Below are 23,458 nucleotides of genomic sequence, written 5' to 3'. Positions count from 1 at the left end.
CTGAAGATTCTGTCCAGCTGCAGAGTTCTTAGCCCTTCCACCAAAGGACTTCTCCTTCTGGCTCAGCCAGATAAGACAGAAAAAAAGATAGCAATACTGGGCTTAACAAGCTGGAAATGTAAGAGGGGGCTGTATGACCATGTGGTCTTGCCCATGGGAAAGGTTTCAGTAAGAAACTCACTTAGTAGACAAATAAAGCCAAATCTTTAGATATAAAAAGGGAAAGGAAAATACAGGGAAAAATAAGGGTGGCTAACAACCCCACACATAAATTTCAAAGCAAGTAAATATAGGCAACCTAACTGAGTTATGTATCCCATTTTTCATAAGAACTTGGGCTTCAATGTGCATTCAAATTGCAAAGACCAGGGTTGCTAGCACCCCAGACTTCCTTTCTTCCTTTCTTTTTCTTTCTTCCTCTTTCCCTTGAGCACTGTCTTTTGCTTTTATAGAATGTGGAGGATGATTGAAAGCTAGCCCCTTTGGGGGCACTGCTGCTTTATCAGTCTAGCAAAATCTTCCATGGGTCTAGCTGTTATGAAGAACATTACCTAGCAACTGAATTACTGTCCTGATGGCCCTAGATTCTTCTCCTGAGTTACTCAGTTTGGTCCATAAAATCAACAATACAGTTCTGAAAAGCAGCATTAAGCAGCATTAAAAGAAAAGAATATATTTAAATATTTAAAATCTCAAAACAGTTTATATAATGCCAGGTTAAATTCAGATTACTTTTTGAGGTTATTGGTCCATTTCTCCCAATGTCAAAAATAGGGACAAACTGCGTACCTTATTAACTTTAAAAACGCTACATTTTAATTCCAAATAAAGTGTCCTTGAAGATACAGAACAGTGCTTATCTGAAAAGATGGAATAAACAAATACAGTAAAGAAAGAAAATAATGTGTTTAGGGATCATGTAAGCACCAATCTAACAGTGTGTTTAACTGCAGGTTGCTCTTCCTCTTCTTGGTGACATGGGTACTTTATTAAAGGTAATTGCCTTTTTGTAGCCACTCTTCCCCACTTTAAAACACACACATACACACATCTTCGTAGACTTGGTGGTTTGGATCTTTTTAGTCTTAGCAGAGTTTTGGCATGCACTGGTTTCCTAGCCATCTCCCCATAGATGGCTCAATGATTAGAGGCAATGGGAGATCTACACCAGATGGCCCTCATTATTCATAATTCACCATCCACAGTTTTGATTATCCATGGGTGATAAGTCAGCCCAGAGTTTATTATTTATGGTAAAGAGTTTCATGTATCTGTGGTTCTTGGTGCCTGTTCTGTTTGGAGGAAGACTTTATGTTTCTTTTTCATGAATGTAAAATGGCTGATGGACTTTTCTGCATGCATAACATCTACTTTTTTCAGTCTTGTTATCTACAGTTTTGTTTCAGCAATTTTTAGGCTGGAACAGAAGCCTCCTGAATAATGAAGGCCACCTGTATACAGTCTCTGTTCTTAATTTTGATGTTTAATGTTTAATTTTATTCTTCTATTTATCACTTTGTAATCAAAAATCCAAAATATGGGAAAGCTCCATTAAAGTTCTCCTTCATGCTATCAGAATCTTATTTATATATATTTAAATCAAGATCTTATTTTGTTGTTTATATCTGTATATGTAATTGTCTTGTGTATGAACATGTAGCTTTGTTGGGCCATGAATCCAAATATAAAAAAAATGTTCTATTAGAATTAGAGGAATCCAAATCTGGCTTGACAGGAGGGAAATCTGTCAGAGGATACTAAGAATTAATTCAGTTGCAGCTTTAGTGCTGAGTCCACTAACTTTTTGTTCCTGCCCCTGCCCTGATCTTTAAATATTCAAAACATGAGCTTCTCTATCTTGGAAGAATTATCACCATGGGTTTTGATATTTTGGACAGAATGTTTCTCAGAGGAGAAAAGGGATTATTGCAAACTTATCATAGGCATGGCCTTGAAGTTAGGAAGGTGTACCTATGAATCCATGTTCCAAGGCTACTTTTTTTAAAATTTCCCTCCACCATTGTCTTTTGTGTCTATTAATTAGGGTGATCCTGGTCCAAGAGGTCCCCCAGGAATCCCAGGAAGAGAAGGGCCAAAGGTGAGTCTTCATCTGAGCTTTTTTTTAAAATGAAGTTTGCTCATTTGTGTATTTTATTTAGTTATACATGCACTGCTTTTTTTTAAAGTTGTAAATGCACTGTTTTTCACTACCACAAATAATCAACATTGTGGCTGATTAAAAGCCCGTGTGCATCCCACATTCCTGTACAGCCCCCCTCAGAATAAGTGACCAGCCAATTGGGCAGCTGTTCTGAAAATGGCACAGAAAATGGCACTTTTAATTAAAGAGGTAGTTGCACAGGAGACTTATTAAGTGGAATTTATCAAGGAAACATTATAAGAGAAGGAATCTGGGCAAAGCAATGAACTTTGCCAGATCACAGGTTTTATACTTTGAGCTGATTTCAAAATAACAATGTCTCAGCTGCACAATGGTCCTCAGAGTTGCAACAGCAGTAGTTTTACTGGCTTATTGTTGGACTCATTTCCATATGATTAGGCCCCTCAGTTTGGTCCCTTGATTTATCATGGACAATTGGAATTGTTAAGCCTTTCCTGTTCTTTTTTTCCTTAGTTTATCTCTTACTGGATGTTGCACTTTACAGATGCAGGAATAGCAAAGTACCAAGAAAAAATCCTGTGCAAAATTAGCTTGAAGATTTTTCAGGGTTGTCCAAAAGCTAATTCATATATACAAAGTGATTTCTCTTACTCTCTCATTCAACATCAGCTGTACAATTCTATGAAGATTAAACAGAAGTCAGTTCTGTTGAATTCAGTGGGATTCAACTCTAAGCATGTAAAGGATTGCAGTTCTAACAGTGTAAATACTTGTATGCATTTAAGCCCTCATTGATGCTGCAGTTGTTAAAGCTAAGGAACAAGGAGTGTGTTACAATCTCTGCTGTGCTATTTTGGCATCCATTACTTGAAAATGTATTCTTTGATTATTATTTTTTTTAATAAACCAGACAATGTCTATTTTCTTTTTTCCCAGGGGAGCAAAGGGGAACGTGGATTTCCTGGTCTTCTGGGAGAGAAAGGTGATGAGGTATGAAGATCTACTCCTGCTGCAACAAGAATTGTTTTCCAGTTAGCATTCGCTCTTGTCATTTTCCAAGTCTTCAGTCTAGCCAGTCAAGCAACCTTTTGTGTTAAGTCATTTGATTTAACAGCCTTGCTGCTGCCGCTGCCAAATCTATTAGCCCTAGAAAACAAGACATCTTTGGCACGGGGAAGGCATTCTCCACCACCCATTTCTCAAAGTGAGTTTACTTCCCTGCTCCCTCCCACCCCAAAGAATGATTTTCCTTATTCGCATCACTGAAGGCAAAAAGTCTCCTCTGCCCAAAAAACATGACCTTAGGAACATGGATTTCCCATATCAGCAAGGATCCTTGAGACAAAGGGATCTTTAATGAGAGAGTTTCTCTTCCCAGAATCATTTTTTTAGTCAGGAAGCTTTTTTTCCTACTTAAATGAAAGAGGCTATTTGTTCCTTTCAGTTGAATAAAGTGTTCCTTGCTGAATAACATACTTCTTCTCTTCCCCACCAAACTTCTCTTTCCATTTTTCTGCCTTTATCCCTTCAGCCTTCCTTTGTCTGCATTTTGTTCTTTCCCTTTCTCTCCCTTTCTCTCTCTCTTTTTTCCTACCTCCCTCTATTTGCTACCTGTTTCTCCTCTCTCTACAAGAGAGAAAACATACTGTATTACCTAGATAGCGGATGTTGCGACATTGTGTAACCGGCCATGTCTCCACTTGGTAGCTGAATGCAAGGGTTGTTTTTAAAATTTAAAAATACCTGCAGGCCAAAAATTGGGAGTCTCAATCTAGTGTTTATGGCATCATCAAAGTAAGCAAACATAGATGTCATCAGCAATCTTTTATCAGAATCTCAGAGTAAAATAAGTTCAACCAAAAAGAGTAAATTGCTTTTTCAATTTCTTAAAATGAAACCAGGTGATTTAATATAACACCTGTAACCATTTTGAAAAATAGCATATAAGTTATGTGGGCGAAGGTAAGGAAGACCCCCTTTGTTTTTTAAAATTATGATTTGGTTTAATTTATCATGTGGTTTTCTGAATTTTATTAAGATCTCTCTGAGTTTAGTTTTTGGAAACTAAACATGGATAATAAGGAATAATACGAGCTAGTATCATACTGTCATGACTACCTTGACAAACAGCTGATGATGAGAATACATTTGCTTTGTGAAGACACTATATTTATGGACTTTTTAAAACATTGACAGAGGCTTAAATACCACTCCAGCTGTATACAGCTATGAGTGCCTTATGCTCCCATGTCCATTAGCAAAGACTAAAAACAAAAGATAACAATATAGCGTTGCATAATATGGCACCAGTATAGCAGAAGCCTGTATCTTGAGCCTGTTCGGTAAAATAGGCAGAATGATTCTAAATTCAGCACAGGGAACCAACAACATTTATTTATCTGGGTGGCTCACAATATGCTGATTGGTTCCTTTGCAAGGCAGTAAAAGAAGCAGCAATAGCAGAAAATCCAGACACCTGACATCAACCAACTCTTAACAATACCTCACTCTTCAGAACCCAGGAGAAACAAGCAAATCCAAATAAAAGGGCTAGTTTATAACTGGCACTTAGATTTTTAAGAGGCTCCAGAGTGAGGGCAAAACTTTTTATTAGATCAGTGGGGTGCCACATGAACTCATTCGGTTATTGAGCAGGAATCGCATTGCTGCTCAGGTGATAAGCTTCTTAGGCAATCTAGCACTCTTGAGTGGCTCTTACATTCTCTCGCACTGCAAGTGGCTAAATTAATCCTATTTCCGAGACAGCAGACTATGCCTGAACGAAATAGAGTTTCAACACCAGCAAAGCAGAGCTGTACTTTAAGTCAATCTGATAATGTTTCAGGTTTCACTGATCTTTGAATAAACCCCACAGGATAATTTTGAGACCATATACATGTACTAGAGACAGTTCTCTTCCCCATTAGAAAGGGAAAATTATTGTATCAAGTAACATGTTCTGCCTCCAGATCTTTTGCTTTATTTTTCTTCAATATTCTTTCACCTTTATTGTATTTTCAGTTTTATTGTAAACTGAATAATCACTTAATTTTTTTCCTACATCTTTAGGATCCTTCTTACCAATTAGCAAAATATTTAACTTATCCCAATTAATTGTGTATAGAGAATATTTACTATACAACTGTGTAGTTGCTAAAGGCTTAGGTAAAGATTGTTCATAGTGATTTAAACAACTCCAGATATTACCTGCATGTATCAGCAGCTTGTATGCAAATTCAGTTAAACATATTCACTTAATTTCACATGTTTGTCTAATTAGATATGCCAAGGGTTCTGACATTAAACTGAAAATTAAAGGTATAAAAGGCAACCTTGACAACTTCCATGCTGCATTTTAATAACTTTGGAAATAATCCCATTAATTACTACATGAGCAGAACGATTTTAAAAAATGAGCTGTAGTTCAAGAAACAAATTCTATTGTTTTTTTAAAAGCTGATCATAGCCAAAAAATAATAATAATCCTAGTAAACATACTTTATAAATAAAATAATTTTATTTATTGCATAACCTAGTTATAACAATAATGGGGACAAAATCTTAGGTGTACAATAACATGTATAGTATTACCATTATTAATATACAATAAGTAAGTTTAATATCAGTAAACACTTACTGTAATAAAAATTATGCTTACTAAGTATATCTACATTTACTTTAAGAATAAAATATAAAAATTAATGTATGTAGAGGTGCATTACAAATTACCAAATAAAAAGTAATAAAAGTAAATACATATTCCTCCTATATGAATTTCATATATTATTTCAATTAATTTTAATGAATTCATCTACTGTATGCGTGCCTGTGCACATGCATGCACACACACATACATGCATATGTTCAGTTATTCACAGTCCCATATTCTGATTTATTTCAGGGCCTTCAAGGAATTCCAGGGCTGCCTGGTGTGGCAGGACCACCAGGACCTTCTGTAAGTATTTGATGTCATTCTTGCCAATGAAATATTGCAGCCTAGTAACTTGACAGCTTCAGTTCAACATTCTTCTTAATATGACTTGAAAAGATGATCTGCTAAACTCAGTGCAAGTGGTAGAGCTTGAAGATACAGCAGAAGGCAGTATCTTGGTTGATCTCAAAAAGCTAAGCAGGGTTGGATCTGGTTAATACTTCAGTGGAGACCACTAGGAAGTCCTAGAAAAGTAGAGTAGCTGGAGAAGTTTTGATAACATCCCAAAAGAAGGCAAGGGCAAAGGATTTCCATGTTGTTATCACAAAGCAGCATGGATGCCTCAAGCTTGTCTTGTAATATTAAAAAAAAATCTAATAAGTCTTGAACATGTTGACAGTATTGGAATTTGAACAAGAAATACAACATGCTAAAGAAATGCAATGGGGACTACATTGTAGTTTCATCTACAATGTTTGTTTCAGTTTATATCTGACTGATATATCAGATGAATTAAATATACATGTTTAAATAAATGACAAAAATAAATAATTTGTTTAAAATTACTTTCCAAAAGCACAGCTTTCAAACTCTGAATGTTATGACAAACTCTTTTCTTAATGTGACTTCTTTGTTTTACAGGGGCCAGTAGGAAGACCTGGACATCCTGGTTCACCAGGAGCAAAAGGCGAGAAGGTATGCTACTCAATACACACATACCCCTCTAAAAGCATTTTTATTGTTAGTTCACTTAATTTCTTCTTAGTCAAATAAAGAATTGCAGGTGCACTCTGTAATATTATTGAGATTGAACATTTCAATTTATGGAATTCTGAAGATATCTGTAACACTTCCTATGGATTTGTGATTTATGTAGTTTCTTTCTGTGACATAATCAGTTGAGTATATGGTTGGATCTTTACAATACTCATGGAGATTACAGGCTTGCAGGACCATCAAACTGAACATCAGACATCTTCAAGAATGTGTGGATCTTTTAGGGCCTGATAATCTCCTTTTTTGGAGCTTGGCCCTGTGTTGCTTCTCTGTAAATATGGGCCCTAGCAACAGTCTAGTCAACAAACCATTGATTGTTCCTGAAAACAGAAATTGTAGTACTTCTGATCTCAACTTTTTACTGAAAGTTTATGGCTCTAAATGTGGTCATTTTTCAACATGTACTGTAAAACCCAAAACTGATTTCTTAAACAGGTATAAATAATTTCTTTGAAGTGTACTAAAAGTAGATGAGTTCATAAGAAACTTGGCTTTGAAGCGTTCTGAGAGCTTCAACATCAACAGCCTTTTTCAGGTTCTCATAACCCATCTGTGGTTTAGTGTTCTTCATTTGAGAATGGGTGCCTCCTGCTACAACAGTGTGTCTGATAGTACAGATTAATCACCACCTTCTTCAAGATAGAGCAATACACTTTCTTTTTCATTTTTATATACTTTATTTATATATTGCCGAGACAATCTGTCATAAAGTTTTTATATTGTTGAGACAATTTATCACAGGGAACTGGTGGCAGTTATTTAAAAAATGTTTTTTATCTTGAATTAAACATTTCCATTTTTCCCAGCCTTATTAACTTTAATAATCTATCTGACAAATTCTGTGTCCTACTGTGACGTTGTTACTGATAGTATTTTACAGCACACACAGCAAGAGTGGTGATTTGGGTCATTTTCCTCTGAGTTGATCAAAAAACCTGCAAGCAAAGGAATAGAATTAGGTCCTTAAATTGCATGGCATAGTCCCTGTGGTTAGATTAGAATACTTCTTAGTCATTAAGGTGAAGTGCACAGAACTTTTGGAGTTACCACTGAGATAAGAGGTAGTATTTTAAAATATTTCTAGGCAAAAGCACTCTGACAAATCTTGTCATTTGTAAATCTTACTGTATACTGCAAATCTGAAATAGAAGTATTATGTGTATATGATCTGTAAAACCCTACAGTTCTCTGTGGAACAAGTCTTTTCAGCGTGTTCTTCTTTTGGTTTAGGGAAATGAAGGTGCTCCTGGGAAGCCTGGACCACCTGTAAGTAATATGAATGCTGTTACAAGTGGCTGAAGTCCTAAAATATGTCAAAGTATACTTCTTTGATTTTGGTGGAATAGATTTCCAAGGTTAGGCCAGTATATCAACAGGGAAGATCTGGATCAGGGAAGAACTGAACCTAACTGGAATTAGTTTCCTATCAGTTTCAGCAAGTCAGATATTGTCAGGGGAAACTTTACTCCTGGACAAGTGCCTTGCCTTAACATTATCTGTTTCTCTAAGCTGACACAACATCTTCCTGGAGAAAGACAGTCCATGGAGTCAAAGCAGGGAAGCTCTCCCACCTCATGGAGACCATTTTTCTATGCAGCAACAAATAGAAAGACATTATTCAGTGATAGTCCTGCAAAATGTCTGGATTGTATCTTCCAGTCTGCTGCTGCTTAGAAAAAGGGCTTTGGAGTGGGAGACATCATTCTTCACAGCTGCTGCATGACTTTCCTTTTTGCATGATCAAGTGGAAAGCCATCCAAGGAGAAACCAGAGTCATTCTGCCTTCCACCATCCCTCACAGCGTACCCTGCCATGGAGAAAACAGACAATTTGAGGAAGGTGGCCTAGGAACAGGAGGGACCTATAGGCTGAGTAGATCCAGAAATTTCCCAAGAATTTCCCACCAAAATTCTCTTTGGTGTAGGAGAATTTTTGTTTTCATGCTGTTGCCTCAAGTAAAGGATTTGTAGTGCTTATGGCTTAGAAGACATCAGGATTTAGTCTGAGTTTCAGGCTTTCTGTTTAATATTCTCTCTTCATTTTTTTTTCAGGGTATGCCATACAGTGAAAGAAATGGCATGAGCAGCTTATATAAACTACAGGTATCTCATAGCATGGAACACATAATGTTTATTTCTTTGCTGAATGTATACCCTGATTTTTATTGATTAAAAAATAGCAAAATGGGGACATGATCAATTATAACAATTTACATTTAAAAAAAATCAGTGCAAATCCTCTAAAAACTATCCACATCTTTTAAACCAGAAACATATAGTATCTATAACATGAAATAGAAATCTCTTAATCCAGAAAAGATCAGTTAAAAAAAGGAAGGTCAGTGGCACAAAATTAATGATAAGTCACCTTGCATGAATTAAAATTTAATTTAATGTCTTTTTCCCTTTGCAGGGAAGTGCCAATGTTGCCAATTATGCTGGTCCCCCTGGGCCTCCTGTAAGTATGGCATTATTATAGTTTGATATTTACTGTATGTGAATATACAGTACATCCAATTTTTCTGTAGAAGTTGCAACACTTTATTTATTTCTGTCCAGAAACAAGCCTGATAAAACAGACAATTTGCGTAGTACTAATATTCACTAGTACCTAGATTCTGCTTGATTTTGTTATTTTTCAATGTAACTTTATAAATTTTTTTAAAATGTTATGGTAGGCTTTGGCTTTTTCTCCATGGAAGAAAAAACAGGTTGAAAAAATTCCAAGTTAATCAACTTATGACCAGCACAGAGTTAGAGATGGTAAGCCTGTTCAGTCCAATGAGCATAATAAATCTTGGTCTATTAGTTAAGTTTATAATTAGGAATAAGAGTCATGTTTAATTTCCATTAAAAATGTCAAAAAAAATTAAACGTAATTATAATTTATATTTTTAAATTAGCATATTACTAAGTAGTGCAGTCCTACACAAGTAAACCTCACTGGGTTTAGTCGCCCTGATTCCATGACAGAGTTCTGGCATTGCGTGCACAGTCCTCCCACCTTGTCTGGATAAGCCCAGTGTGGTGTTGTGGTCAAGGTGTTGGACTCACACTGGGAGACACTGGTTCTGGTCTATCCTCAACTACAGAGGCTCACTGTAGTTTTAGATTTCTGGCTGAAAATGGAAAAGGGGTTCTTGGGGGTAAGAAAAAAGCTACAATGCTGATAAAAGTAAGGCTAAATCAAGAAAGTACGATGGAAGTTAAGCACCTTTTGGTTTCCCAACTGTTCTGGAGAAAAAAATCCTTAGTGTGTTATTTGTCAGAGAAAGCTGTCCATTGAAAATACAAAGCATGGCAAACTAAAATGACTTCTGAAAACAAGTTGTGATGACTTAGCTAGCAAATCTCCAGATTTTTTTTTTCACTCAAAAAAGGAATGTAATGAAAAAACAAATTGGGAATCTGGTTAAATATATCCCTCCAGAATCACTTCTTGTTTCTTACCAAGTTGTAAAAAACCTACACAATAATAGGAGAAAATGTAATTTTCTGATACATACTGAGATAATTGCAAACAGCTTCCAAGTGTCTCTTTGTTTAAAGACATTGTTTCCAAAAAATTACATATATATGGGATCAATTAATTTAAAAGATAAGTACAGAATTTTTCATTCGGATACATGAGGTGATGGATAGCAGTAAGGATGCTCATTTAATAACATAGTTTAGATATTTTGATGAGAGTGAAATAAATGAGGATTTATTCTGCAAAGAAATCACAGGGATGAGTAACAATTCATAAGCATGCACTTGATCAGAATAGTTGAGCCCAGCACTGGAGACGTTTTTAACAAACAACAATAAATATTGTGAACTCTATAAAAACCAGGCCTGTCAAGGCAACATTATTCTCAAGAGTTGGTTTTGTTATTATTTTACTATGAGTCAAAATGGCTGCCTTGGGAAACGGTTTGACATATGCTTTTGAAGTGAAAAATGAATTTTATCAGAATTTAACCAAGGAAAGACACACATGTTTATCAACAGTGATTTCAATGTTCAACTAGGATATTTAATATTTTTGAGGCATTGAACCCTCAATATCTCACTGCAAAGTAGCAATAATAACATTCTTCAATGCATTAAAGTCATTTAGTATGAAATTTGAAATTGTAATTAAATGGAAAATGCAAATGTAAACTTGTTTCTATTTTAAAATAATTTACTGAGAGCAGTAACATATGAAGAATTGTATTTTAAGTCTTCTCTGAAAGTATGCTTTAAAAACAATTTCTCAGATGTAGCTATAGAAAATTTTGACTAGAGACAGAACCCATTCATTGCTAATTGGATAGCCAACCCACTCACCACTACCCAGAAGGAACAGTTCATAGATACCTTTTTGGCATTTCTTTGAAAATAAGATTCCTGTCAGATTCTCTCCCTGAATTTTGGATCAATGTGCAAAATGATTACAGAGAATTATATCAGAAGATTGGAATCTTGATTCCATTGGCAAGAACCTGTTTGTCCAAGATTCGACAGTTGCTGATAGAAAGAACAAATATTGGTCCGAAATGAAATGAGAAATAAGAGTGGTTGTCTCAAAAATAAAAACCAGATTTCAAGAATTACACGAAACTAACTAAGCTCATTCTTTCCATTTAAAAATGGGCTTTTAAATTTGGTTATTGTTTATTTCCAAAGAAAACATTTTATTTTATAAAGATACAAGGATCTATTACTGTTTTATTTGATAGGTACATTAAAAATTCATTATTAAAAGTAATAGGTATACGTATTTCTTGCCCAACCCTAACTCAATGGATCCATGAGTTTTATTCATGGAGGGGAGTCAACATGAATTCATTTATCATTTTGGGGATAAATGATAAGATGGCTTTAAAACCTCTGTTATAATGACCTCTACTTTATTTTCTTGCAAAGTAATTCACTGCAAATGTTGAGGAATAAAAGCATCATAGTAAATGGAAATTAAAGGCTGATTTTCAGATTATTTTTTAAATACCTTTTTTTTCAGAATCAGAACATTTGTGGAATGATGGTTCCTAAGAAAAAGCAAACATTACATTTCATGGGCTATTTTGGTCAAGGGCAGAAGGTTCTTGATTCTGATAAAAGGCCATATAATCATTGAAAGGCAGAATACCAATCTCATAAATGAATGATGAATCCTATTTTCTTACAGGGCCCGAAAGGGGAGACTGGAGCTGTGGTATGTAATGGGTAAAATGTGTCCCTATTTGTAAAGTGTGCCCTGATGAGTTTGGTCATCAGTTTCCATTTACCTTCTCCTCTCCCTCTGGATAGTTAGTCCCAGCAGGGGAAAGAAAGCAAATGGACATGGAGAACATAATGTGAAGATGAATCCACCCAAGGATAGGAGATTTGCTGAAGTCATTTTGTCTAGCTTCCAAAACCAGAAGCCAATTTGACCATTTGGGTTACCTATGAAGCTAAAAAATAGTGTCTGGGCCAATAAAAGGAACCACTTTATGCACATATACAGTAGTTGAACTATGGAATTAACTCTTACCAGCTGTGATGATGGACAGCAATTTAGTGGCTCAACTCCTTTTAAAAGAAGCTGAAGATGGCCATTAGATCTCATTTGTGCAAGAGTATGTAATCACAAGTACGATCCCCCTGTGTGACCTAATACAGCCAGACACCATACAGGAAATAATCTTGAATCTGAAAACACTTTTACTTTCAAGTCATTAAAATGCTCAGCAGGGCAAAAATGGTCATTTCCAAGTAAGCAGCATGTTTAGCAGCTTGTGAAATACATTTGGCTTTATTGACTCAGGATGTTGAAATCTGAAGCAATTGTCTTTTTTCTTTTCAAGGGTGAAGCAGGCCAAATGGGACTCCCAGGGTTAGAAGGACTTCCAGGAGAAAAGGTAGTATTTTAATAGTGAAGCTACATGTGGCAGATTGATTGCATTTACCCACTGACAATTATTCTTTTCCAAATCTTCTTTACATATTTAAATCATAAAGGAAAGGTTTCCATGATGAAGCAAAATCCCAATACAGAACAAACTAATTAAAGTTCTACAACAGCAGCAAACGGAGTATTTTAGGCAAATTGATATCTGCTTATAGAAAAGTGTTATGACAGCAATAAGCACATTAGATGTTGCTGCCTGTGCTATGGCAGTTTCCAGAATAAGGTGAAGGTAGAAGAAAAAGTTTCTATGCAATAACAAAAAGGTTGTTGTTATTGAGCAACTTGTTAGATCGTTTTCTACCTGTTATTGAATAGCTTTAATTCAGAATGGACATGCCAAAAACATGCATGAAAGCTGCTATTGCGTCTTCTCCTAACATGAGTGATCATTTCCCACCTTGCTGTCCTCTGGATGTCTTGAGACTATCGTTTGTAGATTCTTCATTGTGGTCTGTCTGAATTATATATACGGTTAGTTGTGCCTCCACAGCACCCTTTTCAGAAACATCTGTGTCTTAAGAGAGAGTTTCGATGTTCCTTCCTCCAATTTTAAAACCGCACTCAACTTCTTCCAATCCAGCTTCCCTTAGTGATATATACCCAGCATATAACTTGAATAAATAAGGGGAAAGTATAAGCCTTTGCCAACCTAGAACCAGTCTGTTTCACAGTGTTCTTTCCGTACTGCAGCTTCCTGACCTGTACATAAGTTTCTCGGGAGGACAGTGAGATGTTCTGGCATTCCCATTTTCTGAGCACATTCCACAGCTTGATGTGATCAACACAATCAAAGGCCTTTTTGTAATCAATGAAGCACATAGTGACTTGCTTTTGGTATTCATATATGTCTATATATAAATGTGTGTGTGTTTCTGTTCTCAATTTTGTGAAGCTGCCTAGAATTGTTTCTGGAATTGGATGGTCTAGAAGTTGGAAGGATGGATGGATCACTAACTACCTTCATATGGATCTTTTTCCTTTGCTACCAGAGGTTACTTTGGAAGTTGAAAGAATTAAGAAGTACTGTGGCAGTTAGCATAACTCTCTATTTATAGCATCTATATGTCTACATCTATATCTTCACAGACATACACACATTTATATGTACACCTTTATACAGTATATATTTCATGGGGACAGGGTCCCACCAAAATTCTCCCAAGCATTAGACATTTCTGAGAAAGGCACTGCACAGCATTAACGCCCATAAAAGCAGATTCTCAAATAACCACTCAACAAACCATAGTTTACAGGTAAGTAACAAGTACATTCTTAGCCAGCAGGGAAAATACCAGATTAGGAAAAGCTGTTGGTGGTATAAAGTGGTATGAAGGACACCCATGTTCACAGAAGTTGCCAATTTACCTGCAGCTACAAGCATATATCTATATGAGGTGATTGTGAGAAACAAATGAGATAATTGGTTTATTGTCAATTAGTGAAGGGTTGCCTTTGGCAGGAGTGGCCAGGATGGTAGAGGTTCTATTACTACTGTAGTGGACTCTTAACAGATATATTCCAGGAATGATCTGCATTCATCTGACTTCATTTTAGTAGGCTCCTCTATTATGTTCTCTAAAGACCAGGTTGGCAGGAAATTGGGATTGCCTTAATTGCAATAGAAATAAAAGTATCGAAGAAGAGAACGTGCTAACCGTGCAGTGAGGTTAACAAACTACAAAAAGGAGATTATATCAGAATCAGCTGTACAATAAAAGTTTTTGAATATTCTCATGTTGTTGTTATTGTTATGGTAATCACCATCATTATCACTGGCTATAAGCTACCATGTTTTTCCAATCCTCCAGTGCTGTTAGTCCACCAGTCAGAAAACTTCATTTCTTTGTTTTCCGATTGAATGGCAAAATAATTGTGACATACTACTGCATGTAAAAAGTTCATTCTTTGTCTTGAAGATCTTTTGAATAATTTAAGGTAAAATGTCAAGTTCTGAGTAATGTATGTCTTTTTTAGGGTGACCAGGGACCAGTAGGTCCTCCAGGAGTTCCAGGAATACCTGTAAGTATGCTCTTAACAGTGATCTTTCCGTATTGTGTAAAAGAATACTAATTACAATAATTGGAACAATGATAAAGACTGCTAGACATGTATTGCATAATAATGTGTACAAACAGTGGGAAATAGTATCTTGATGTGTCTTGAAACCCACAGCCTAATATTCTGCTGGATATTCAGAATCAAATAATCACTAATCATATGTGCTCATTTCTTGCTATAAATTACCCCCCAAGTTACTTGTCTTTTCTCACTATGAAGCTCCAAAAGAATTTGGAACTAGGCTGCACCCAAACTATTTGTGCTGTTGATAGCTAACCTTGACTTTTTCTTCTTACTCATGATCTCCATTTGAGTTGAACATTGGTTGGAGGAAATTTCCTGTGGAAAACAATATTTTAAGGAGAAATATTCCTCACTTGTTATGTGCTAGGAATTATTTCATGATAATAAGACAATGAAAAAAGGAGTCCCGCATTCAGAATTAGCAAATCTGTCCAGGAAGAGTTGAACTGTCTGATCTTTTCTATTTTTTTCTTGGTTCCATGTGTAATCCACTTCACAGTGTTGCTGCAGTGGGCACTTTCAGATGGGTTGGGCTACAACTCAGCCTTCTGACCTGTTGATAGGATGCAGGAGGCTGTCTGGTGATGTGATGTTATCACTGGAAAGAGTGATACCAAAATCTGTACCCATTTTTCACTCAGCTTGGGAACATGTAAGGATAGAAATAGGGCAGTTTACCTTCCATTCCCACTCTGATTTGAGGGTGATGGAGTAGAAAACAGAAATGTGACAGTTTTGCTGCCAGATTTGGCTTGGTCTTGGGATGACGGGGTTGGAGGACTGATACATGCAGCCACTGAGCCATGCTCTACAGTAAAGGAAGATTAGAGTCATCCTTCAATCATATATATATTTATATACAGCCTTACTTTTGCCATCTGAAAAGCTTTTGGGGGTACAGTTTGTATCCTTAGTGAATTTAACAACTACAGGGTTTTTCAAATAATTCTAAAAAAAAAACCTGATGCTTGTCTATTCAGAAGTAAGTCTCACTGAATTTAAGGTGACTAACTTATAGTTATGTAGTATATAGAAGAATGGACCGAAAGCTTTTATAATTAAGGAAGAATTCATTGCTCAGGCAATATAAGTGTAATATAGAGTTATCTAATACACTCATTAAAACCGCTTTAATTATACAGCAGACTAAGTAATTGATTTTAAAAACTGATTTTCTATTTCTTCATTTTCACAGGGAAAGCATGGCCCTCCAGGGCCACCAGGAATCCCTGGAGAACCTGTAAGAGCACTTAGGTTTCAGCACTCCCATAATAGTATTAGTATTCTGGTTGCTTTCAATTACAAGAAAAGTTTCTTTATCTTTCCTTTAGGGTGAAAGAGGCCCTGATGGAGATGTTGGCTTCCCAGGGCCAGAAGGGCCACCAGGAATACCAGTAAGTAATTCACAAGGGATTCTTGTATGGCCCAAGAGTAGGATTCATCTAAAGTTTTGTCTTAGTCTAATTAATTAATAGTCAATTATTGGGTGGTTGTTATTATTATTATTCCTGCAATGCTTCTCGACCAAAATTATTGTTTCCTCCTCCTCTTCTGCAGGTCCCCAGAATGAAAGAGATAAAATTTGGTGGCAAACCATTAGATAACAATGCTGTGATTTTCCACTAATTTAGGGGGGGAAAGCAATAAAACTGTGTTTGTCCCTCTAGCGATTAAACATACCTATAAAGGAAACTGACCTCCCAATAATAAATGTACATATTCTGACCTACCTGGCTATATAGTAATGAGTAATTTTATTATATTATTTTAACAGTTTACTGATAATTTGCAGGCATCAAATGCTACTCTGAGGCTGGCAGCCAGCTAGAACCCCTTTGTGGTTATGTGGCTGAAAAATGCCTTGAGTCTTTTGGAGCCTGAATGAGTAAGACCTGGGGCAACTGCCAACTGTCTCTAATCACCCTGTCAGTAGAGATTTTGCATATATTTTCCCAAGGGCTTTATGCTTATGTTCTGTTCTGCATTACTATATAGATAGCAAAAGTCAGACATTTTGGTAATATTAGGATCGTTATTTTCTTTTCCTAGGGCTTAAATGGGAAAGATGGATTGCCTGGTCCTCAGGTAGGAAAACTGTTTATGTATACAGAATATAATTCTGCTTTTGGCCTTTGTCAACAAGAATATATATTTTAGCAATGCCTTCCATTTTTTTGTAGGGTTTAATGGGTAAACCTGGTGACAGAGGCCCCAAAGGAGAACGTGTAAGTTAGTTTCCCAATGATTATAATATTTCTCTAGCTTACATGCATGCTTGTAAGGTATAAATGCCTATAAACTGAATTATTATAGCTTGTAGCAAATATTAATGCAGTGGAAATCAAACAAATTAAAATTGCAGGTAATGTATTTAGAAGTCTCAATTAATTCACTCCAAGTTTGTAACCAAAGTGGCCTGAACTGGATGCAGTATTCTAAGTGGGGTCTGACCAAGGCAAAGTAGAGTGGGACAATTACTTCCCATGATCTGAACTCCGTACTCCTATTAATTTATCTCCAAATAGTATCTGATTTTTGCTACAACACAACTTGTGGTCTATTAGAAAACCCATATCCTTTTCACATTTATTACTGTCAAGCCAGATCTCCCCCATCATATATTTGTTCCCACATTTGTTCCTATTAAATCTCATACTGTTCATTTCAGCTTACTGTTCAAGACTATCTAGATCTTGAATCTTCTCCTCCTCTTCAAAAGAAGAGCTAGTCCTCTTAGTTTTATGTTAACTGTATATTTGATTCTTATCTCCTCTATTCCTTCTTCCAATCATTGATGAAAACACAGAACAGCAAGGGACAAATGGCAGAGCCCTTTGGCACTCCATTCAATCCAGGATGAAGTGAAGTGAATTAGTACTCCCTGGATTAAGTCACTCAGCCAGTTATGAAACCATCTAACAGTGGTATCATCAAGCTCATGTTTTTTCCATTTTATTACTGATGCTATAATGAGATACTGTTGAATGTTTTGGTGAGATCAAGGTAGATTATGATCATAGTATTCCCCAGATAGATTAAGCTAACAGCTGTCAAAAAAAGGAGATGGAGTAGTTTTATATGACTTGTGACAAACTTATGCTGGCTCTTCTTAATTGTTGCATTCTGGTACAAATGCTTACAATGCTGTTTCATAATCTGCTTGAGGAGCTTGCTTGGTATAGATATCAAACTAACAGATCTGTAATTTCCTGGGTCCTAATTTTTCTCCTTGGGAACATTTGCTCTCCTCCAGTCTTCTGGGACCTTACTAGTCCTCCAGGATTTCTCAGAGATTGCCAGAAGTGCTTCTGTTATCACCTCCACTAGTTCATTCAGGATGTAATTCATCAGGCCCTGGAGACTTGAATTCATTTAAATTAAGTTTTATCTTCTCCTTGTTTTCTGCTCTCTCTTCCCACTCAGGGTACAATATTGGCCAGCTAAAGCTTTGTATCCCTTCTGACAGAAGACAAACATAAAATATGAGTTAAGATATTCTGCCTTTTCACCATCATCTGTTACCAATTCACCTCTTTCTTCTCATAACAGGAGAACATAATTAACATAATTTCAGTTATGTCAGAAAGTTCTGTTTTGTTGTTTTGTGCATTTCTTGCAAGCCTCAGTTCTTTTCAAACTTTAGTGTTTCTGGCATAATCCCTACATATTCTGTTGACTGCCTTGTATCTTTCTTTGGTAATATGCCCCTCCTTCCATTCCCTATACATGTCCTGTTTTTCTTTTCAGCATTTTAAAAAGCACTGTGCATATCCACAGTGGTCTTTTTGATTGTCTCCTATTTTTCCTTCTAGTAGGAATTATTTGTGACTGTGTCTTCAGTATCTCATTTTGCAGGATTTCCCTTCCTTCTCAGTCATTTTCCTTTTTCAAAATTTCAAATCACTGGATCTGAGTTCTGAGTTCATCAAAATCTGCTCTTATGGAATCCTACACACAAGTCAGAGTCTCCTCTATAGCTCCTTCCCTTGATTCCATGAATTGAAGGATAATATGATCACTTTCTCCCAAAGCTCCAGACAGGGACTCCTACCAATTCCCTCCCTTTTGGGAGGATTAGCTTCAGGATAGAAGACCCATTGTTCTTCCTTCCACCTTCTGACAAGTGAAGTTGTCAACAAGAAAGGACAGGAATTAGTTAGACTCTTGGCAAAGTTAGATCTCCAGTGAATGGCAGAGGAATGGTGGACTGAAGACATCTCTGTGAAAGCAGAGCCAATGACTGCAGCAAAGAATGAAGAAAAATGTGAGTACACTGGCTCTTCGGAGCCTCTCCAGATGCCCATGTGTGCTCCGGATGGCTGCTCCTTATGAGGAGACCACAGGACGGCACTCTTCTGCTGATGTGAGCGCTGGAAGATGACGGGATCAGCCATTTTGCTCGCAGCTGCGGTTGGTGCCTTTTAAAGGATGCTAAGTTCACAAACCTCACTTTCTAATAACTTTCAGAAATTGCTTAACTAATTTTAAGCTGTTAAAGACCTTCAGAATGACAAGTTTGAAAATGCTGGGTCAGTTTGCCTTCAATACTGAATGAAAGAAAATTGTAATCATAAGCTTAAGAAGTTAAAGAATTTGAAATAAACAGCAAAAAGCTAAATAAGATTTTGATCTTAGAAATTATAAATGAACTAAGGGTCCAGATAAATTTGGAATGTAGAAACTTTTACAATAAGATTTTGAAATTAATTATAAAGAACAAACAGCTTCTTGTGGGAAATAGATCTGCTTTGGTTTTTGCAAGACATAACAAAGATAAATAATGTTATGATTTTTAAAAACTGGACCCTAGAGGGGACTAAAGATTCTAGGCAGAGTTTTAAAAAAAAGTCTACCTTTTGTGTTAATTAACTGGATGGTACTGAAAGTGGACTTACAAATGACAGCCCAAAAGAATGACTTGGAAAAGGTTGTCTCACTGGATGTACAACAGAAACTGGCTGATGTTTTAAAAATCAAAAGGGAAATATAAATGATAAACCCAGAAAGTGAGCTGGATAGTTTTTTTCTTATTGGATTTACAAAAGAGGCTTGTTAAAGACCTGAAGAACTCTATGCAATAGGATAAAGAAGAAATGAAGAGAAATCAAATCCTATGACATGATGTACTTCAGCCTTCTATGTTCTTATATTTTCTTTCTTCTGCAGTGCTAAAACATTATAGCTGGTAGGAAGACAGAAACTATGGGTTTTCTTAGTTTTTTTCAGTTAAGGCATTCCAGTTTTCTTGGTCTTCTCTGCATGATTCTTTTACATGTTGTTCTATAGTATAAAGAAATATTATTCAGTAGGAGTGTAAATCGCTTTGGATTTGAAGGCAAAAAATATGCTTCAAAACATGCAGGAATGCCCACATTGCACATGTAGGCTACTCCAAAAGCAGGTACATTTTTCTCAGAATTGTATGACTGCCCACTGCAGCAGCTACGCAATCCTAAGGGGGAAAAATGTGTTTAAGAAGGTGCAGGAGCTGCTACGTGAGCACCTTTGCAAGCTCTAAAGCATGTTTTCGCCTTGAAATCCAAAGGACTGCACCACCCTAATTGTCTTAGCTTTTTCATTTTCAAGAGATTTAAGGTAATGAAAGCTCAAACAAAGCAATGTGACACCGCATTCTTTTTTGGTTTCAATAGGGTGATCAAGGTATTCCAGGAGACAGGGGCCAACAAGGTGAAAGAGGAAGGCCTGGGTTACCAGGAGGCCAAGGACCTATAGGACCTATTGGATCTGCAGGGCAAAAAGGCAATCCAGGATCTCCAGGTCCAAAGGGCCCTCCAGGTTCCCCAGGAGTTCCAGGATTACCGGTAAGGTTAAAGGCAGGGAGTAGACATATTTGTTGGCCATGAGCTGCACCTAACAATTTTTAAGAGGGTAAGGCTACAGTGGGCAAAATGGCATTACTTGATGGGAAGGACTTATCATGAGCAAAGATGGTGCAATGGGTTTCTATTCTAAGCCTGTTCTGAAGTTTAAACAACAGTTTGTATGTGTTTTCCATATCAAAAAGGTAGAAAACCCATTTTTTATATTCGGAAATTGTGGTTGGAAGGGGTTCTGGGCCTTCAGGTCTATGGCTTGAAGTTGGCCATCTCGTTTCTTGAAGGTTCAAAAATAAAACTCATTTTAGTAATAAAATGTACTAAAAGTAAATAAAAATCATTGAGAAACAAGTATTGCTAAGTAGTGGTAATGCTTATATGGTGGTGGTGGTGATGGTAGCAGATTTTCATTACACTGAATCCTATGTATAATTTTACTGTTGCAGAACTCTTAATAAAAACTGGGAGACAATTTTATTTGTTTTGATTATTTTGTGGCCAAAAACATCTATTCTTATCTCTTTTATTTTTTATTTCTTCAGGCTGATTCAGTTTCATTTGAGGAAATGAAAAAGTATGTCAGGCAGGAGGTTCTTAGAGTTTTTGAAGGTAAGGAAATGGAGTATGAGAAAATATAATACAGATTTCACACCTCCATTGGAAATGTTTGCTTCCAATTACGCTTTATGGACCTATTGGATGTAACATTTGAAACAATTTCACTGAACTTCAGTCACTTATACAAAGATGTTTAAAATGCTTAAGGCAGGCAGGTTCCTTCCAGGTCACATACTGAAATCACAAAGAGTGGTTTGACATTCAAAATGCTTTTAACTAACAATCTGCTTGTTGTAAAAGTACTGGAATCACAAAGGATACTAGAAGACATGTCAGAAGGGCAGATAGCAATGAAATCTAGAGTACCTTTATGTCTCCACCCTCCAAAATATGATGAATTGTATCTAGGGAGGTTAATTGAACATTTTTTTCTTGCAGTGCTGGACAGTAAAAACAGATTTTTAAGCCCTTGGTGGTTTGCCTTAAACTTGGTATGCCAAATATTGTGCAACTCTGATGCATGACATCAATTGGTGTGTTCTTGATGTGCAAATTTTTTATTCCCAGGCAAGAACCTAAGGCTCAAGTGAAACAGTAAAATCAAGTAAAAGAAGATCCGCATATGACTTTCCTCTTTCCTCTTCCAAGTTGAAATTATGCTAACCAGAGGCAGTTTGAACTACCTAGAAATGATGTGGTGTTCAATGTCAGTACTGAGCATAAACATAAGAAGGTGGAGGAAAAGTGGCATAAATTGTCAGCCTCCTCACCAGGGCTTCAATTCTAGTCTGCTCGTTAATCAATATCATCCAGGGGCTAACTAGCCTATGGCCACTTGTGATCTGAAACTTTTCTCAGCATTTTCATTCTCTTTGCTACCTTAAACAAAGATCACAGAATGAACAAAATGAAACAAATGAAAAATCCTGCCCTGAGGCACTCCCAGAGGTTTCATAAACAATGTCTACTTTTTGTTATTTGAATTAAATAGTATAGTGCTTTCTGAATTAAATAGTACTGGCTTTCTAGGAAGAGTTGATGCTATTTAACAGAAATATCCTCTATGCAACATTCTGTATCAAATGTTATGGTTACCATGATGTCATAAAGATGCAACCCTGTCTATTGCAAACACGGCGCCCACATGCCAAGGATCCCCATAAGTAATAACAGGGCCCAGTTTTCTCCATCTATACCTGACACAGGAATAAGTTTCAGCCCAGGCTAGGCTATTGGCAGAGGCAGACCATTTGCAGCTCTCATATCACATCCAGCTTCCCCTCATCCTTTTGTTAAAGCAGCACAAGCTTGGAGGTCAAATGATCGACGAGGCAAAAAGGGAAAGCTGAATGGAGATATGGGAGAGGTGCACAAGACTCCCTTATTGCGTAGTTCTTTGTATTCGCTTTCATGCTTCTAGAATGTAGTTTCAGACCAAGAACCTCCACCACCATCCAGGAACAGCCTACATAAAGTGTAAAAATTCTAAAAAATAATAAAGCTTCTCTCCTTGGCATTGCATCCATGGCAATTAAACACATAAAAAAGGTAACATATAGCCAAACTGAAATGTATAGCTCAGGAAAAATTAGAAAACAGGCCAGTGAAGAAAGGGAAAAGTGGAAAAAGAGAAATGGAGGAGCGGGAAGGACGAGAGAGAAGGAAAAGGCTGAGAGAGGAACAGAAAAATAGGTTGTCCACTGCCAGGTCTCTTCTAGCTTCTTTTTGGCTTCTGGTCTGCTCAACTCTAATGAGAATTATCCATTAACATTAATTATCCATTCATAACATGTGGACCCTCATTCCTATTATGTGGTGGCAGTCCTAGGCAAACCATGGAATCAGCCTCCACCCCCAAGTACAGATTTGATTTTTTTTCCCTTGAAATTTGGCACCTTGCTTAATTTGCCATTCTAGGTAACCTCACATTTATGAATAGGCCACCCCAGCTCCTAAGGGAACACGGTATCACAGAAAAATGTTTTTAGCTTCCACTGCCAGTTGAACAACCAGGAGTAGTATTTAATCCAGGAGCCCTTAGCTGCAAACCTGATACTCCAGGATGAATACAATCCTATTCAGAATAGGTTGCATACCTATTTCTGAACCAGGTGATTTCCAGATGAATACTTCTGTCTTACCTATTGGCCCACCTCGAGTTTATTTGCTGACCTTAAGCACCAGTCTGTGGTTTCCATCATGAAATATTTCAGCTAGGAAGCAGAGGTAGAT

At 36.7% G+C, this 23,458-nt stretch overlaps 1 protein-coding gene across 1 annotated transcript in view; it reads left to right on the top strand.

Moving 5' to 3' along the window:
• The window catches only part of COL19A1 (collagen type XIX alpha 1 chain), a 182,591-nt gene that overhangs the window by 146,751 nt on the left and 12,382 nt on the right, over positions 1 to 23,458 (top strand). Inside the window, exons 29-45 of the mRNA XM_063313353.1 lie at positions 954 to 995; positions 2,045 to 2,098; positions 3,059 to 3,112; positions 6,024 to 6,077; positions 6,696 to 6,749; positions 8,061 to 8,096; positions 8,882 to 8,932; positions 9,243 to 9,287; positions 11,985 to 12,011; positions 12,646 to 12,699; positions 14,724 to 14,768; positions 16,027 to 16,071; positions 16,163 to 16,225; positions 16,881 to 16,916; positions 17,012 to 17,056; positions 20,483 to 20,653; positions 21,211 to 21,277. Of these exons, the coding sequence (XP_063169423.1) occupies positions 954 to 995; positions 2,045 to 2,098; positions 3,059 to 3,112; positions 6,024 to 6,077; positions 6,696 to 6,749; positions 8,061 to 8,096; positions 8,882 to 8,932; positions 9,243 to 9,287; positions 11,985 to 12,011; positions 12,646 to 12,699; positions 14,724 to 14,768; positions 16,027 to 16,071; positions 16,163 to 16,225; positions 16,881 to 16,916; positions 17,012 to 17,056; positions 20,483 to 20,653; positions 21,211 to 21,277 (943 nt within the window). The remainder of the gene's footprint in view (positions 1 to 953; positions 996 to 2,044; positions 2,099 to 3,058; positions 3,113 to 6,023; positions 6,078 to 6,695; positions 6,750 to 8,060; positions 8,097 to 8,881; positions 8,933 to 9,242; positions 9,288 to 11,984; positions 12,012 to 12,645; positions 12,700 to 14,723; positions 14,769 to 16,026; positions 16,072 to 16,162; positions 16,226 to 16,880; positions 16,917 to 17,011; positions 17,057 to 20,482; positions 20,654 to 21,210; positions 21,278 to 23,458) is intronic.

The sequence above is a fragment of the Candoia aspera genome, chromosome 1 (genome assembly GCF_035149785.1).
Source record: "Candoia aspera isolate rCanAsp1 chromosome 1, rCanAsp1.hap2, whole genome shotgun sequence".
Lineage (NCBI taxonomy): Eukaryota > Metazoa > Chordata > Lepidosauria > Squamata > Boidae > Candoia > Candoia aspera.
The sequence above is the reverse complement of the archived record's forward strand: the minus strand, read 5'-3'. Positions and strand labels throughout refer to the sequence as shown.